The sequence below is a fragment of the Periplaneta americana genome, chromosome 4 (assembly GCF_040183065.1).
Source record: "Periplaneta americana isolate PAMFEO1 chromosome 4, P.americana_PAMFEO1_priV1, whole genome shotgun sequence".
NCBI lineage: Eukaryota > Metazoa > Arthropoda > Insecta > Blattodea > Blattidae > Periplaneta > Periplaneta americana.
This window is the reverse complement of record NC_091120.1, coordinates 201,848,652-201,867,576: the sequence shown is the minus strand read 5'-3', so window position 1 is coordinate 201,867,576 and position 18,925 is coordinate 201,848,652. Positions and strand designations below refer to the sequence as shown.

The 18,925-nt window shown below is 35.8% G+C and overlaps 1 protein-coding gene across 2 annotated transcripts; it reads right to left on the bottom strand.

Annotated features, from left to right (window-relative positions):
* Positions 1–353: 353 nt before the first annotated feature.
* LOC138698616 (zinc finger protein 431-like) lies at positions 354–17,855 on the bottom strand. Of its 2 annotated transcripts, none has more exons than XM_069824676.1 (5): positions 16,618–17,855; positions 12,653–12,790; positions 10,396–10,515; positions 8,667–8,743; positions 354–2,218 (listed from the first exon to the last, which is right to left on the bottom strand). In XM_069824676.1, exons 1-5 carry the CDS (start codon positions 16,705–16,707, stop codon positions 823–825), a joined length of 1,821 nt encoding a protein of 606 aa, XP_069680777.1. In that variant the 5' UTR covers positions 16,708–17,855; the 3' UTR covers positions 354–822. The 2 variants fall into 2 exon arrangements, with proteins under 2 accessions (XP_069680777.1, XP_069680778.1); XM_069824677.1 differs by lacking the exon at positions 354–2,218 and adding an exon at positions 5,095–6,622 and having other exon boundaries at positions 16,618–17,583.
* Between the last annotated feature and the right edge of the window lie 1,070 nt (positions 17,856–18,925).

Sequence of the window (18,925 nt, the reverse complement as noted above, 5' to 3'; positions counted from 1 at the left end):
CTGCATGGAAATATCATATGTACTTCGGTACATTAATATATAGAAAAAAATAATGTTGTCATTTAAAAATGTTGTCGATGATGTCACACTGTGTACAATAATCGCTGAAAATTATTTCTTTTTTTCTAAAATTTCCTTTCATACTATTAAATTCGACGTATTCGAGCATTTAAAAAATAAGTTAATTTTAATTTTATTTGCATTATTCCTTACTTATGAAAAATCCTGTATATTAATTAATATTAAATATCAATCTTACATTCATTGCTAGGATGCGTAAAGTTGAAAGAAGTTGGATCGTGTAGATGCAGCTTATGATGATACTTGCAAGTCCTATTCATAAACCAAGCATTTCCAGATCAATATTGATAAACCAATAATAATACCTGAAGTTTTTGACCACTTTTTTTCTTTACACACTGTACAGAATATCTTAAAATGTACAGCGAATCTTCGTTATCGAAGTGAGAGTACACAAAACTAATACAATATCCTAAACACAAATTGTTTTTCACTACTGAATGTTAAATCCCCAAATACATCTTTTCCTTGATATTTACTCTGTTGCTAAACTCATGCAGTATCATGTTCAACAATTTTAAGTCATTCCAATTCACTGGCCCTGAACTGAGTCGTCGCAATTTGGTTTCTATGGCAAATTAAGGAAATATATTCTTAATCCAAGAAATTGCAACACATTTAGAACAGAATGAAATCTATTCAAAATGTATTTTCTCAAGAAGTAGGCTACTTCGAAATATGTATTTTGTAATGCCTTTCATGCAAAGAACTAGGATTATCAAAACATGAACCATAAATTTCTCATTCCACCGACTCCCCCAAAGTATGCATCCGTACGTGTTTTCGGAGATTTTGTGACAATGAAAAGCAAAGCCCACAAGTATCACACTTATACGGTTTCTCGCCAGTATGAATACGTTTGTGTTCTTTAACGGAATTCTTTCTCGTGAAAGTTTTATCACATATATCGCACTTGAAAGGTCTCTCCCCTGTATGTGTCTGCAAGTGTCGCTTAAGTGTTTTTATGTTTAACATTCCTCTACCACAAATTTTGCACTTGAAAGATTTTTCATTTGCGTGAGTATCCAAATGTACCTTCAGACTCTCTATACTGTCTGACACCAACTCACAAACGTTACATTTCAACAGCCATTCGCTGCTGTGTGTGCGCATGTGTATCTTGTACCTTCGCCTTAGGGAGAAGCACCTCCCACATTCCTCACACTTGAATGGTTTCTCACCGGTGTGTAACCGTTTGTGTTCCTCCATTGAGGCTCTCCTGTTGAACCCATTCCCACAAACATCGCACCTGTAAGGTTTATCGCCTGTATGCGTGCGCAAATGTGATTTTAGTGTGTCCAGAGTTGCCAATTCTTTGCCACAAATGTTACACTTATTTCGCTTCTCACAGCCATACGCCTCCATATGGATTTTAAGATTAGTTAAAGTAGCAAACCGATTATGACAAATTTTGCATTTTATTACTTCTTCGCCGGTGTGAGAGCGGACGTGAGCTCTCAGGTGCTTTGGAAACGCGTAACACTTCCCACAAATGTCACACTTGAACTGTTTCTCGCTAGCATGACTGTACATGTGGTATTTTATATAGCCTCTCGTCGCAAAAACCTTGTGACAAATCTCGCATCTCACAGGAGTATCTCCTACGTGCGAACGTCTGTGTTTTCTTAGAGTTGACAAGGCTGCGAAAACTCTGCCGCAAGTTTCGCAGGGAAATGAAGTCTTACCAGACTCTCCAACCATTACCGAAATCCGACTCTCTTTCTTCTTAGGATTGTGAGTACGTAAATGTTTGTTACGCGTACTTATCGTTGCAAAGGGCCGCTCACAAATATTGCACGTGAAGGGTTTTTCGCCGGTGTGAGTGCGCAAGTGGTTCTTGAGAGAATCAGGATATGCAAAAAATTTGTTACAAATATTGCAACTGTACGGCTTATCTGTTTTATGAGTCATCGAATGCATTTTGAGACTGTACGATGTCATCAGCTCCTTATCGCAGATTTCGCACTTGTACGGTTTTTCCCCCGTGTGAGTAAGAAAGTGTCTTTTCAAATGTTGTTTTCGCTTAAAACTTCTTTTGCAAATGTCGCAATGAACAATGCACGTGCGGTCACCCTTCTTTCGATGTGAAGATGAATCAGCAGTCTGCTGACTGGTAGTCGACTCTTGCAGCTCCATGCTGTAACATTGCAATGAATCCTTACTTCATAAATCACTGTCGCGAAGGATACAGAGAACTAGTCAAGATCCGAGAGGAAGATTGCCACTTTTTTAGATATACAGAGGAAAATGTTTGAGTGGCTTGCATCTTATTTCTTAGAAGAAAGTAATTAAACATCTTAAGACCTTTATCGACAAACAGAATATGGACTTTTCCTCAGAATGTGAGTGGTCCTTGCTATCGAACTGTTGTTAAAAAATGTTGATGTTATATTCACAGCCATATGCAAATCAAGAATGAATATCTTTCTTATTACTTGCACTATTTGTAAATGAACTCATGCTGAATAAAATTCATTAAATTATTACTCAAAATAAATAAATTATCATTATAATTTCTTAAATGAAAATGGAGGTTATATAAACCTTATTGGCACTATTGATTGTTTAAAAAAAATCGTGTCCAACATTAAATGATCAGTGTTTATAATTTCACTGTTGTAAAAATCATGGTTCACTATAAGTAATTTCCACAGTTGCATAGGAAATAGATACTAGATGTTATCCAGTTTTCACTTACAAGCACTAACAAAAGATTCACACAAAATTAAAAAAAAAAAAAGAATTAGTACTTGTAATATGATCTAGCAGTTATTACTAGTACTAGTATTTCATATTATAATATTTTCATTGTAAGAATAATCCTACAGTAAACACTGACACGTGACTGAAATGAGGTTTGATTGACTGCAGGGCGACGCTTAAATAACCTCGGCAGTTGCGAGCGTCGTTAAATAAAACATAACATTTCAACATTTTACCGCAGCTTGGCACCAGAGATTCTCAGTTGTACAGCTGTCCACTGTTGTACATTCTGTTTCATATTAAATATTTTCTGTTGCTCGTCAAGGTAGGCCTAACCTCACTACTATGCATTGGTTTGCTTAGGAAACTATTCCTTTATAATTAATTAACTAGATTCAACACATTTAACTTATTATATACATTCAACACTATTTCTTTCTCTCCGCTTTTGAGAGGGTTTCCATTCTTATGTTTAGTAACCACACACACTGAGAATGCAAAAGCCATACTATCACGTGCCTACATCAACAACGAGCTCAATTGGCACAAGCATATTACAAGAACAGATTACCTTGGTATTACTTAGTATTCATCCGCTTTCAAAGTAAATAACAAAATATAAAAGTAGCTTTTCTTTTACATAGCATTTTATATATGAGTGAAGTTATGTTTCATTGTATTCAATAACAAGAATTCAATTTTTTATTTTCAAATAATACAAAGTTATGGTTTCCAAATACGGAACTATATTTTCCTGCGTCGTGTGAGTGTTTTGACTGGGAGCCAATCACTGGTATGACAGCCACATGCTTGTGTTGACATGATTTTTCTTACAGCGACAAAATTATAGTAGAATCTACTTTATTTTTATTCATACCACCCATTAGTGTGGTTCCGTGATACTATGAGTATATCGTGACTAACGAGAAAGACGTGAGTAAATGTAGTGACGTCACTTCAGTTTTCCTTACATTACAATTCAATTACTAAAATATACGATATCAGTTATAATATTAACGCTTTTCTTTGGAGGTATACAAAATCTTAAGGCAAAGCTATCAACATTATTAGGGTAGCAGCATGTTAAAGCTCCCACCTAAGGAGACAACTGCCACTGAGTAGCAGTAGGGACATGAGTTTTTAGTGCTCTGGCTGCCTTTGCCCCAAGAAAATGAACCTTAGTACTCATCTCAGTTAGAGAGACTGTGAACCAAAGGGCCAGACGAACTAGGTCATTGCAGAAATTACATGTCCCCATTGGGAATCGAGTTGGGGGAGTATAACATTTACAGAATTTAAAAGGAAAAATTTTTTGAATATTTTCTGTCAATATTGATAAGAAAATGTCTGATTGGTTGGAAATTTTTACCAGTGTCAAACAAGGATGCCTTCTTTCACCCTTCTTATTCAATATTTTTATGAATGCAATAGTACGGGAATTTAGAAACTCAAGACATGGTCATATTATAAATCGAAATTTGTGTCTGGACGTACTGAATTTGCTGATGAATTGGTTTTGCTAGCCATTTCAGAAGATGATTTACGACGCTCAGTCTATAATTTAAAATTAATAGTTGATAAATATCGCATGCAAATATCTACGAAAAAAAAAATAATGGCATTCTGTAGCATAAAACCTGTATGAAGCAAAATTTGTATAAATGGTAACATTTTAAAATGAGTTAATGAATTCAATTATCTTGGTTTGAAGCTTTCCTTTCTACCTCATCTAGATAACTCACAAAAACATTTTTAAATTCAATAAATCTGCAGGAGTTATTAACAGTCTAGCGAAAACTTTAGTTCAGAAACATAGCCGCACTCATCTCAGAAAACCTTAGCAAGACCTGTCCTCTGTTATGGCAGTGAAGCTTGGACCTTACGAAAAAAACATGATACGCTAAATAGGATCATAAAAGAAATGAAGACATCCTACAAGAAGTGGGAAATGGAACCTGTATTGCAGTATATACATCAATATTAAGACAACTGGCTTCACCATGTCAAGCGTATGCCTAGAACAAGGATTCAAGTGATCTTGAACTACAGACCAACAGGGAAAAGATCACTGGGTCGCCCTGTGAAGACATGGCGGGAAAACTTCTGTAGAACGGAACAGTCCTCTAGGACTATCACCTGTTAGGAAGATGATGATGATGATGACGACAAATGACTACAAAAACGTTCGATATTCTGCTGACTAAAACTAAAGACAAAATACACCAACAGGATACTAATTATTATTACAGAACATGCATATCACTAGTCGTTACTCTGATGTAAGTAAAAACCCAAAATATTAATTTGTTGTTATACATTTTATTAATAAATAAATAGGTGTACAAATTATTTTTGCAACCATTTTTTAACAGAAAAATGGACTCTTAAGATTAATGCCTGCATTTTTGTCATAATTAATCTTAGTCTTATTTAATTTTGTAATATAAGCTGTTTATATTTGAGTCGTTCAGAGCAGAAGTGGTGTAAGTCAAAATTAGGTAACGAGGCTTAAAGTAAACATTCTGTAAAATACAGCGCAAAGTAGCAATTAATATTCAGTTTATTTAAACTATTAGCAGTCAGTGGATAGCAAGAAGGCCATACAATTGCTACTTTGCGCTGTATTTTACAGAATTTTTACTTTAAGCCTCATTACCTAATTTTGACTTATACCACTTTTGCTCTGAACGACTCATTTGTACATTACCTTAATATACTTAATATGTAGGCCTGTACTTTTACTTTTAAGTTTACAAGAACAATCACGGACACAAGCTTTGACCTTTTGAGGAGTGAGATAGTTATTATAAATTACCAGTATATAATTTTAAACTTTTGTAAAAGAGGTCAATAACATTATTATTATTATTATTATTATTGTAGTTATTATTATTATTATTATTACTGTAGTTATTATTATTATTATTATTATTATTATTATTATTATTATTATTTACAAAATAATGAAGAACATCGTAGTCTACTGTGAATAAATTAAGAATTAATTGACCAATGAAAAATAGGTTTTCTCAATGTCAAATATAACAGAACAAGTTTACTTTTACAAAACAATGAGTTCAATCAATGTACACATAAAACTGAAGTTTAAAATACTATTTGAAATTGTGCACATTTGAGTTAATATTTCTGGTGCCACATATGACCGCTCATCCAATCATGTAGACGTGGACTGTGTCACGTTGTAGATTGTGGATAAAACTGCAAAGACCGAAGCTGTGGATGAGGCAGCAAAATGTCGTTTTGCCAGGATTGCAAGTGTGCTAGATGCTGTGGAATATCGCTTTGCAAGGATTCCAGTTCATTTAAAATTAAATCTTGAATCCTGCATCTCAGTTTCAGTTTGCGGATTAAAGGAATATGAGCCATATAAGGCAAAAGACTCTCGAAGAAGTGGTAGTCGTCATTGCATTCTTTCTCACTCTCTTTTTGGAGAATTTCAATCTTCCTTTTTTCTATCTCCAAGAGTTGTTCGTTCCTTTTGGAGGTGCTGGATCTTGTGGAACGAGTTTTCTTCCTTTGTGGTAGTGCAGTCATAGCCGAATGTGAATGTAATGATAATGGTGAAGACTGAACTTTTCCCTTGCACGACATTGTAGCCTCATGTGCAGTTGAACAAGTGTCACTATCTGCTAGTAAACTTGAATCCCTATGTAAAAGGGCAGTTGTATTCTTCAAGAACTTCAGTTGATCAAATAAGCGCCATGTGCTGGTAGTTATTTCATAAGCACCATCACCACTGTGTGGTTTGCCAACTTTCCTGCATTCTTTTAAAAAGATCAGGCTCGTAAATTCTTCCACCTTCTTTTCATATATTTTACTGAAACAAAAAAGTAATATAAATTAATTAATAAATAAAAGCAGAAACTTGCTTATCCAAAATTTCCGTTAATCAGATCAATAAAACACAAAAAAAAAAAAAAAAGATGAGAAAAACGTAACACAGATTTTAGCCAATTTCGTCAGACTACTAAAAAATAATGAGGAAAAAAAAATTCCTAAAATTTGTAAAATCCGACAAAGTTCAAGCCCAAATTTGTTGGGATTAACGAAATACTACTGCAAATAAATAGGTCTCTTTTTTTCATTTTCGCCTGGGCCGCTCAACAGTTTCTGAGATAGTGGGAAGACGAATGTAATATTCTATGGGATACATTGAAACCTGTATATATGCAGTACCTATCCATAACTGAGAAATGGTTCGAAAATGCTGTCAACTTTTTGACAAGTGGAATCTTCCTAATTGCATTGGGGAAATTGTTGGTAAATGTTTCAGAGTAACATATCATTCCATTAGTGGATATTTGTGTTACATCTATAAATAAGATGTTTTCGATTTTATTATAAGTTGTAGTACATGTTAAGTGCAGAATTATTTCCGTTGACATTGGTACAGAAAGGCGACCTATGCAATTCTACAAATTTTTATAAGTTCTCATTTGTTTCGAATGTTACAATCAAATTGCCTCAAAAGTCCTATTAGGAAGAGAAATTCCTGATACAGATACCGAAACCCCATTTGTACTAGTTAGTGATGACGGTTATTAATTATTGAATTACTTAATGAGACCTTGCGGACAAAGAAAGCCACTGGTGTAGCTCAGTCGGCAGAGATGCTAGACTTCTGATCTGAAGCTGCATTCGCAGACTAGAGGGAGAATGTTGGGTTTGCACTGAAAGACATGTCGTTGAGCAGAAAACCATGAATTAATAATATGTAGAGCGTCTATAGTAAAAAATATTGTAAGGAATAAAAATAAATAATGATTAGTTTTGTACTTTGTACACAGTACTTACCGTTTTTGTTTAATTCCTGCGCTACATCTTCCCATATTTATTCATTACCACAGCATTTTTGTACACCCCTTTGAAACGATTCAAAAAGCGTCTCTCTTTTGAAAACAGCTTCATCTATATTATTATTAATTATTATTGCTAACACACAACAATGATTAAACTATACTGTTTTCGCTGTAAGAAAAATCCTAACGTAAACATAAGCACTTTGCTGTCATACCCGTGATTGGCTCCCAGTCGAAACACTCACATGACACAGGAAAATATAGTTCGTATTTGGAAACCACAATCTTGTATTATTTGAAAATAAAAAATTAAATTCTAGTTGTTAAATACGATGAAACATATAACTTCACTCATATGTAAAACGCTATGTAAAAGAAAAGCTACTTTTATATTTTGTTATGTACTATGAACGCGGATGAATACCAACAGTAATACCGAGGTAGTCTGTTCTTGTAACAAGCTGGCGTCACTCGAGCTCGTAGTTGTTCACGTAGGCACGTGGTACTGAAGTATAATTTCTGCATCCTCGGTGTGTGTGGTTATTAAACATAAGAGTAGAAACTCTCTCAAAAGCGGAGAAAAACAAATAGTCTTAAATGTATATAATAAGTTAAGTGAGTTTTAATTACAGTAATTATAAAGTAAATGTTTCCTAAGTAAACGAATGCATAGTAGTGAGGTTAGGCCTGCTTGACGAGTAACGGGAAATGTTTAACATGAAACAGAATGTACAACAGTAGGTGGGAACACGTACTGAGAATCTATGGCGCCAAACAGCGGCCAATGAAGCCTCACTTCAGTCACGTGCTATTGTTTACATTAGGATTTTTCTTACAGCGAAAAGATTATAGTATGTGAAAAAAACACAGGTATTTGATGGCTCTCCAGAGAAAACAGACAAATTCATTCGCTTGGATAGTTCCTAGACAACACACTAGGCTACAGGCCACATGATGTGACTGGTCCTGATTATTCTTAACTGTTAGTTTACTTGGATTATGTATCCAAGTGACCATCTAGCCACGAGGTGATAAGCAAGCCTCTTATGGAATTACACTTACCTGTCAGACAAGACTTCATCTTCGTCTACTGCTTCTCTCAGCTGTTCATTTCCCGATTCCACAACGCAGGGCTCTTCCTGATAAAGGAGTAGAAAAGATAGAGCAATATTTAGAAAAATATATATGGAAACAGTATATACAGTTACTCCCAAAATTTTCGTATGAATATGATGACTAGAGCTCGGAAATTGAAGACCTAAAAGTTAGTATTGCAACGTAGTATAGTTCAAGCTAAGAAAACGTTCACTCTATCTCAGGTAGAATCCTCGTTATCACTAGGTACTTTGTTACTTTGTGTGTTAGAATATGTAAGGTAAGCGTTTCATTTAGATTTCTAGGAATTCAAAGAGTCTTTGCTCAACACATTGTATTTCAAATGAAAAGAATTGTTTCTTGTGTAAGACGTGCCACAGATTTTGTTACCTGTGGGGAGGGTACTGTAATCTTCCTTTTATTTACGTTTTTTGTCGAAAAATTGTGAACAGATTTCGGAGTCAATGTTCACCAGGCGTAACAAAGTAGCTAGTGATAACGAGAATTCTACCTGTGATAGAGGGAATGTTTACTTAGCTTGAATTATACTACATTGAAATACTAACTTGTAGGTCTTCAACTTCCGAGCCCTAATGTTGACCCATATCTGATACTAATGCATCCAATTTTTTTACAACACTTCATGGATAAATGGTGTTCCAAATGTAACATAATATGTAAAAGACGAAGAAGAACAACTAGAATTATCAACACAAAGCATTTGAGCAGTACACGACATGCCCAGTTATGACCAAATTTATTTTATTCTCAAGGTGTTTTAAATGACTTATGAACCCAGGGAGTACCTTGTAAAGAATGAAATGGTTTCTGTTGCCTTCTATGGTGTTGTCTTGTCAGCTAAGCGTCAAATCAGACCCGTTGGATGTCCTAACTTACTGAAACTTGAACTCCCCATGAATGTCGATATATTGGCAGTAACACTACAGGTTTTTTTATTTGGTTATTTAACGACGCTGTATCAACTACTAGGTTATTTAGCATAGATGGGATTGGTTACAGCGAAATGGTATTTGGCGAGATGAGGTTGACGATTCGTCATAGATCACCTGACATGTGCCTTACAGTTGGGGAAAACCTCGGAAAAAACCAACCAGGTAATCAGCCCAAGAGGGAATCGAACCCACGCCCGAGCGCAGCTCCGGATGAGCAGGAAAGCATCTCAGCTGACTGAGCTACGCCGGTTGCTGCTATGTATTTGATATAAAATGTTATGGTTTATTTAACGACGCTCGCAACTGCAGATGTTATATCAACGTCGCCGGATGTGCCAGAATTTTGTCCCACAGGAGTTCTTTTACATGCCAGTAAATCTACTGTCATGAGCCTGTCGCATTTAAGCACACTTATATGCCATCAACCTGGGCCGAGATCAAAACCGCAACCGCGGGCACAAAAGACCAGTGCTATATCAACTGTACCAGACGATTTGATATATATCACGTCCCAAGCCTATCCCAACCATGATTACTGGATGTTCCATTATGTCACAAGTTAATTTTCGGTCAAGACTAATACCACAATAGTGGCTCAGTTCTCGTTTGAGTTATTCAGCTTCTACAGCGTCGAAAAAATATATTAAGTGGGTTGATAGCACTACAGGGCCGCAAAACAACAAACAGCAGTGCAACAGAAGTTCTATTGAGTCACCATGGGTGAATAGCTGAATTGCACTCACCTTTGGAAACGAAACTGGCACTGGCGTATCCTCACATTTCACCTCCCAGGTGACAGCATAGCTGGGGTCCGTGCTCTCACCTGTTGTGCAAGGCACTTGCAGATTGAGAATATTCCCCTCCTGAAGGACAGAAATATAATTCATTATTGTCCATTACAAGTCCATGTGACATGTTGCAGGCTGTACTATGACTAGTGCTTGCAGCATAGTCTACAAACTGAAATGGGAAAGAAGAACGCAGTTTATCTTTCATTTGACTGTTAGCCCTTTATTCCCTTTCTGTAGTAACTACAAACTAATACCATATTGTATCACAAATCAAAATGATAAGAATGTTGTATAGTGTAATATACATTGTGTTAATTGAGTATGGAATACTGCTAATCGCTCTTTATATATTCATTTTACAGAAGAAATAATGAAACAATTGTCTTTAGAGACAATTAATATTAGGTACCCTCCACAAAACTGGCTTCATTTATATACCGACAGATCCTTGATCTCCAGAGAACAAGGTGCCGGTGCAGGTGTTACGTGCTGTCTCTTCTCACTTTGTAGACCTCTTGGATATGGAACAACAAGTTTTGATGGAGAAATCATTGCAATAAGTGAATGTCTCAGGAATCTTCTATGCCACATCAATAAATTTAGGAATGCAGTTATATTGTCAGACTCCAAAGCAGCTATTCTATCAATCGTCTCTAAACACACACCTTCATCTCAAACAGCAGAAATAATTAAAATGCTCTCTCAATTAATATCACTCAATAAAAGAATTGTATTCCAATGGATACCATCCCATTCTGGAATCTTGGGAAACGAGAATGTGGATGCTTTAGCAAAGAAGGGCAGCACTGCTACTTACAAACCTGTTACTAAATCTACGTATTACTCTGTGAAGAGATTTATTAAATCTACATACTTAGACTTCAACAAACAAAATTTGATAACACAATCTCAAGGGAAAAAATGGAACTCTCTGCATCATAATCCACAGTTAATTCCCGATTTACCACGAAAATCGTCTGTAGCTGCATTTAGATTGGCAACAGGCCATGACTGTTTGGCCAAACATCTGCATAGAATTGGAATATATCAGTCCCCTAACTGCCTATTGTGCAACTCAAACCAAGAAATGGATTCGGAACACCTCAAAATCTGTGCTTCAGTGGCTGGCCATGATAATATCTTTGAAAAATATTGGAGTGCAAGAGGTCAAATGACTATTGTCAAACGCCTGGCATTAGAAAACAACAACAATATACAGTATGTTAATTAAGTATAGAATGTCGCTAATAACTATATATATTCATTTTATGAAAAAATACCAAAAAATAAAGTTGTTGGAGATATCTAACTAAAACTTATGGCTGTGGTCTCATAAAAGTATTGATTCATGTACAGAGTATGACAAAAAAAATTAATACTTTTTTAAATGGCACCCTATATTAAATTTGACATATTTGAAATCTCCATTCAATTTTACACACAAACAGAAGTTTGACTCAGCACAAATGATGAATACTCTTCTTTCAAATGCTTTGATAATGTAACACAAAATAAATGTGTGTATTCATATGGAGCACAAGATTCTAACTGAGGCTGCGCATATTAAATGTTTTATTTAAGGCTTTATTATGTATACATGGTATGACTATTCACGTTATGAAGGTTACTTAGGATATTCATTTCATGGGAAACTGATCTGTAATGTGTGTGTTACATGCATGGAGGAAATTTTCTTGGTCATTGATTGAGTATCCACACAGTAATGATGAAAATAAAATTCGTCTCTTAAAAAAAATAAGTCACAATTAAAATATAAGAGATCTCACAAACAAACTGTACAGCCATACGTGGGAAACAAAGTAATGCGAGTCTAGTGCTATAAAGTTGGTAATACAAGATGTCAGCCAGCGTCTAATGTTCAAAGCTGACCGAACTGCAAAGGTGAGCCATGAGAGGGTATGCAAGAGTCTTGTGATTGACTATGATGTAATCTATTGGCAGCTGTCGTTAGGTCACTACCAATTACTTCAAACTGGTATGCTATTCAACTGTGTATATGAGGAATTTAGTTCTTGAAATATCGTTTGGCCATTGTTTTATTCAATTGAACTATGGCAACACATTGTTACGGCAAATGCTTTCTGAATACATATTAGCCTGTTATCTACAAACAAGTCAATGCTTTGCTTTTGCGTTCACAACTGCACTTTCCAGGCTTGCGATCACGTTAGTTGGTAACAGTACTCACCTCAGCTTCACACTTCACTGCAGAAGATTCAACTGCCATTGAAGTATTCTCAATCTTCACCTCCGATGTGAAGTCATACCTAAGCTCCATAAAATCTCCTTTCATCTCTGTCATGTACGGACTGAAGAAATTCCCTTCCTGAAGAACACAAAGAGGATGTAAATTCGTAATTTATTTTGCTCAATAAAATTTAGAGATGTACAATTAAAAAATTATATTACCCAGTTACGTACTTTGAAGACAGAATCAGAAACCACCACTAATAATCACAAATAAAGACTCCTAAGACTTTTTATTTTTTTTATTTTAGGTTATTTTACGACGCTTTATCAACATCTTAGATTATCTAGCGTCTGAATGAGATGAAGGTGATAATGCCAGTGAAATGAGTCCGGGGTCCAACACCGAAAGTTACCCAGCATTTGCTCATATTGGGTTGAGGGAAAATCCCGGATAAAACCTCAACCAGGTAACTTGCCCCGACTGAGAATCGAACCCGGGCCACCTGGTTTCGCGGCTAGACGCGCTAATCGTTACTCTACACGACGACTCCTAAGAAAATATGCTTTCCGACAAGAACCTATGTAGCAGTCAAAATCGAATTGCAATATCAAACGAGAAGCTAACATCATATTTTAGATACGAAACAACTCAGAACGCAAATTTCAACGAATCTTGGTAATATCATGAGAACCACAAAATATATGATGAAGCAGTGGGATATGACGATTTTTATAGCCCTGTTGTGGGACACTCAGGACGAATTGAAAGGAAAAACATATCCTGGAAGTAATCTAGTATAATGCAATTTATTACTAATGTCTGGTTACTTTTTAAAAACTACATTTCGTAAGTGGCCTCCACGGCAACGAATACATTCCTGCAATCTGCTATGAAAGTTCTGCATAACTCGCTCCAACAAAACAGGTGGATGGCGCTAATTTCGTTCCTTATGTTTTGTTTGAGCTGAATGATGGAGCGAGGCTTGTTGCGATACACCATACTTTCGAGATAACTCCATAGGAAGTAATCAGTGGCAGTTAGGTCAGGAGATCTTGGCGGCCAGGCAATGTCTCCAAATCGTGAAATTATTCGTCCTGGAAACTTGTTTCTCAGACAGTCACATTGAACCATGAGCAGTGTGCGCTGATTACTTCCTTTGGGGTTATATCATAAGTAGGGTGTATCGCAACAAGCATCGCACCATCATCCAGCTGAAGCAAAACATAAGGAACGAAATTAGTGCCATCAAACAAAAATTACGGGGATGCCGGACACTAGGCCAAAAAAGGAGACTATCCCGTTAGCTTATGTTCATTACTGATAAGCAGGGAAAGGATTTATATGTAAATACATATTTACTTATAAAGCTAATATAATTTATATTTTGCATTATCTTTATGTTTCACAATGTGTAGGGTTGAAAAATCCTACTTTTATTTTCCATATTTTTCCATATTTTAGAGTTTAGTACATATTTTCGTTAATTTCCATATATTTTCCATATTTCATATAAAACAGTCCATATTATATTAGGTTTAACAATAAAACAAAACAAAATTCCATTAACTTTTAAAAATACATTTCAACAATAGAGATTTAAACACATGTTCAGTAATCCCTTTAACATCAGAGTTATTTGAAAATTAGCAGTCCTATCAACAATGGGAAAGTAAGTTACAAAACTGTATCAATTTAATTTAAAATTTTTAACAGACTTCAGTTGTGCAGCTCAACAGTTAAATGCCAGTCAGAGTACACATAGGTTCAGTTTTGTAAATCATACTATAAAGACGGTAAATATGCCAAAAGTACGTCATTCAGTCAATTTAAAATCAAAACTAACAAGTTACATTTCAGAATTTAAAGAAGATGGTTTATCAACTGACAATAAAATATTATTTTGTAATTTGTGTCAGTGTGCAGTATCATCTACACAAAAGTTCCTGGTGCAACAACACATTACAATTAGTAAACATCAGGCCAACAAACAACTAAATTCCAAGCAGAGACAATTGTTTTTAACACAACCAACAACATCGAATGTAAGATCTGAGTTTAACATCGACCTGTGCCGTTCTCTCATCTCTGCTGATATTCCTCTCTACAAACTAAAGAATAAGGTCTTCAGGGAATTCCTTGAAAAATATACTCAACATACAATCCCGGATGAGTCAACACTTAGGAAGACGTATGCTCCATCCATCTACGATGAGACAATACAGAAGATAAGAGATGAAATTAAAGATAATTCAATTTGGGTTTCCATTGATGAGACTCCCGACAAAGAAGGTAGACTTGTTGGTAATGTAGTTATCGGTTTGTTAAGTGAACAATATTCTGAACGAATTCTTTTACATTGTGATGTTCTAGAAAAGTGCAATAACAAAACTATAGTTAAACTGTTCAACGAAGCTATGGGTATCCTGTGGCCAAAGGGTATTATGTACGATAATGTGTTATTCTTTATTAGCGATGCTGCCCCTTATATGGTCAAAGCTGGACAAGCATTATCTGTTGTATATCCTAAATTGACTCATTTTACTTGTGTGGCGCATGCATTTCATCGTGTGGCAGAAGTGGTCAGAGACAATTTCCCTAAAGTAGATTTGTTGATTTCATCAGTGAAAAAAGTATTTCTCAAAGCTCCCAGTAGAGTTAACGTGTTGAAAGAAATGTACCCTGAAATTCCATTGCCACCAAAGCCAATTTTAACTAGATGGGGTACATGGCTAGAAGCAGTTGAATATTATGCCGAACATATAGACTCTATTAACAATGTTCTCCTTGCATTGGACTCTGAAGATGCAGTCTCAATTGATACTGCGAAAACAGTTACCTGTGACATAAGTGTGAAGAATGACTTAGCTCACATTCAGCATACATTTTCATGCATCATAAAAACGCTCAAAAGTCTCCAAAATAGGCACCTTTCACTATCTGAAAGTTTTGAAATTATAAATAGTACTGTGGAACAACTGAATCGTGGTAGAGGTAAAGTTGCAGATGCAGTAAGAGCTAAGGTGGACACTGTACTTTCAAAAAACCCTGGATATGAAGAACTACAAAAGGTTGTTGCTGTGATGAGTGGTGAATCAACAGTGAAGATTAACTTGGACTTATCCCCAGCAGACATTGTGAAATTGAATTATGTACCAGTTACTTCTTGTGACGTCGAACGCTCTTTTAGTCAGTATAAATCTATCCTCAGAGACAATAGAAGAAGATTCACTTTTCAGCACTTGAAAGAAATGTTTGTAACCTATTGTTATGGTAACAGACAATAAAAATTGTGTTTTGTTGAAACTACATTGGAAGATAAGGTACGTCCATTATATTTTTTGTTTAGTTTGATTAAAATGTACCAATATTTAACGTACATAGTCATTTTTTTATAATTTTAAGTCCATATTTAATTCCATATTTTGGTAAAAATCCATATTTAATTCCATATTTTGGTAAAAATAACTACATATATATTTACATATTTCATATATTTTTAGTCCATATAAATCCGTTCCCTGCTGATAAGCAAGGAATTGTTTAAATTAAATTTGATGGCATCTATGTGACAACATTTTCTTCACTTGTTTGTGGCGCGTGGTGCCATAGAGGAAAGTGATTAATTCAATTTCTATTGAATGAGCCATCTCGGTAGTAGTTAAAAAAAATTGTTGTTACAGAGGTGTCAAAAGCAAGAGCTTTCGTAGGCCTAATACCAGGATTTGTCTAGACTATAGAATTGTTTAATATCATGGTAATTAGGTAAGGTTAAGTATTAGATTGCATTTGGTCTATTTCTGCATATTGTTGGAGGGCGAAACCCTCACAATTTATTCTGTAAATAGGTCGGCCATTCTAAGCTACACTGGTCGCCCTCTACGCGTTGCCGTGTCCTAGATTAATAATATTCAGCTATGTATACTAGATTTCTGGCAAAACAAATATAAAGACTTGATATTTACCTCTGCCAATGGTTTTTCTTGCTTTTCCACGTAGTCACTTGTTTGTGTAGTTGATAGGCCGAACTCGTATTCTTTCTTGATCAGATCCATAACTACTAGAAAGATCAGTAGGCCAGTATAGTATGTAATTATATGAAGCAGGTGGCAACGTTCAGCAGCACAGATAGTATTATGTTTCTTCTAACTTGGAAAGAGGGTTAGGTTGGGTTAGTTTCTCACGACCCTCTTTGCAAGAATTTTATTTTGTGCGCAACTATTACATGAGTCACCATCGCTACTCCCTTCTTCTCTACGATAATTCAAGATTGTAAACTTATATTATTTTCTCGATACACAACTATTCATAACTTTCGGGAATACTGCAAACAGCAACAATAGTAGGGCTAATGGGTTTACCTGTAATTCGAGATTTAATCCTCAACTATATTTTTATTTCCCTGACGCAAGTCACACTTCGGCATGTACAATACACACTAAATTCTATACCGTATGTGTACCAAGGATGTTTATATTTCGTACTGTCACATATTTATATGGTCGTTTTGCGGACGTCTCCTCGTAAATATCGTCTAATAGGAATACGTAAATGAATCAAAGAAGCCGTGTTTCTACACTATAGGTACTGGTTCAAAGAAATCAATAACAGAAATAGAATCTGAACATACCTATTAATTCTCTGAAGGCACACTTATGCGATATTATTATATAGGTAAACTATTGGCTTTGAAAGAAATGATACAGTTGCAATAAGGTGTTGCGCTGCAAGTTTGAAGGTTGCGGGTTCGATTTCCGATGAAGTCTGGGCTTCTATTGTTTGACAATATAATATGACCCTGAGGTTTATTCAGCCTTTAACAGAAATAAGTACAACGGCGAGGGGTGCAAGCATGATGAACTCACGTTGCTACTGCTAATAATTCTCTGCAAAGGTGGAAGCCTACCTAATGGGCCTCCATGATGTATACCTGGTAAATATATTGGCTTACGGACAAAATAGTAAACCCCGCTTTAGAAGTGTACTACTAAGGCTGGCAGCATATTGGTACACGTCAGATCACGGTCGCCCATAGGAATTGTGTCCTCTCCAACATACACATTTCACAAGTTCCACTCCTGTCGCCAATATTTTAATAAATGTTTAAATTCAATAACTTAAATGCAGAACTAAGATCGACTAAGGAAGTTTTAATACAATGCCCCATATTGATGGAAATAACCCTCTAACAGTAACCTACTTCTTAAAACTTATTGAAAATAATCTCTGATTTAATATCATTCCTCTTTCAAGCAAAAGGAACCTTTTGTAACTATTCTGTACCTTACTCTTTTAAAACAAATGTAAAAAAAAAAAAGGGCAGTCTCCTCTGGCCCTCATCAGATGCTCTGTCTTGACCAGGATGTTTTGTCTCAGACCATCAGATATGACACTGTTTTCAAACGTTGCCATGAGGCTGCAGCACCGTGCCCTGTTAGTCACCCAAATGTTTTCGAACAAAACAATGAGGTCACCTTCCCAGGCAGATATGAGCAGACATTTCATTCTGCGCATGCGTGAAGTCTGTTGTCTGTTTACTCAACCAGATTTGCTCAATGTCCACTGTGGTATAATACATTGTAATTAGGAATATTTTGAAAGTGAATTAAAATGGATGTAGACGCAGATGCAGCAGATAGATTGCTCCTTACATGCATGCTAAGTCTACAGCCCCTTATACTAATATAAGCCTAGTGGATGAGCTGTGGCAATGCATTGACAAATTCAAGCACAATTCTTTTTTGGTTCAGAGGATGTTTTTTTTTTTTATTTTAGTGAGTTATTTTACGACGCTTTATCAACATGTTAGGCTATTCAGAAGATGAACCGAAAGCTTTTATTTATGATCTTTTCTTATTCTAAGCATATAAAATAATAAAAAATTTGGGGTGATTTTCTTGCCTGCCATCACACCACAGTTGAGAGTAGAAGCATGAGATAGCCAACTATGGTACATACAGTATGTCATAACTAAGTTCTGTTCAGGCCATCTGAGACAGTCCTAGGCAAACCAAAGCTTGTCTGGTACCAAATGGTACAAGATGAGATTGCCGTATCCCAGACTGTGTGCGATACATATATTGCTATGTGGTTAACTACTGGCAAATGCACTACCCAAGGCTTCTGTTATGGCCACCAAGTTGGATGCAAAAGAGCCTCTTGGACAGTCACTCATTACTTACTGGCTTTTAAGGAACCCGGAGGTTCATTGCCGCCCTCACATAAGCCCGCTATTGGTCCCTATCTTGAGCAAAATTAATCCAGTCTCTACCA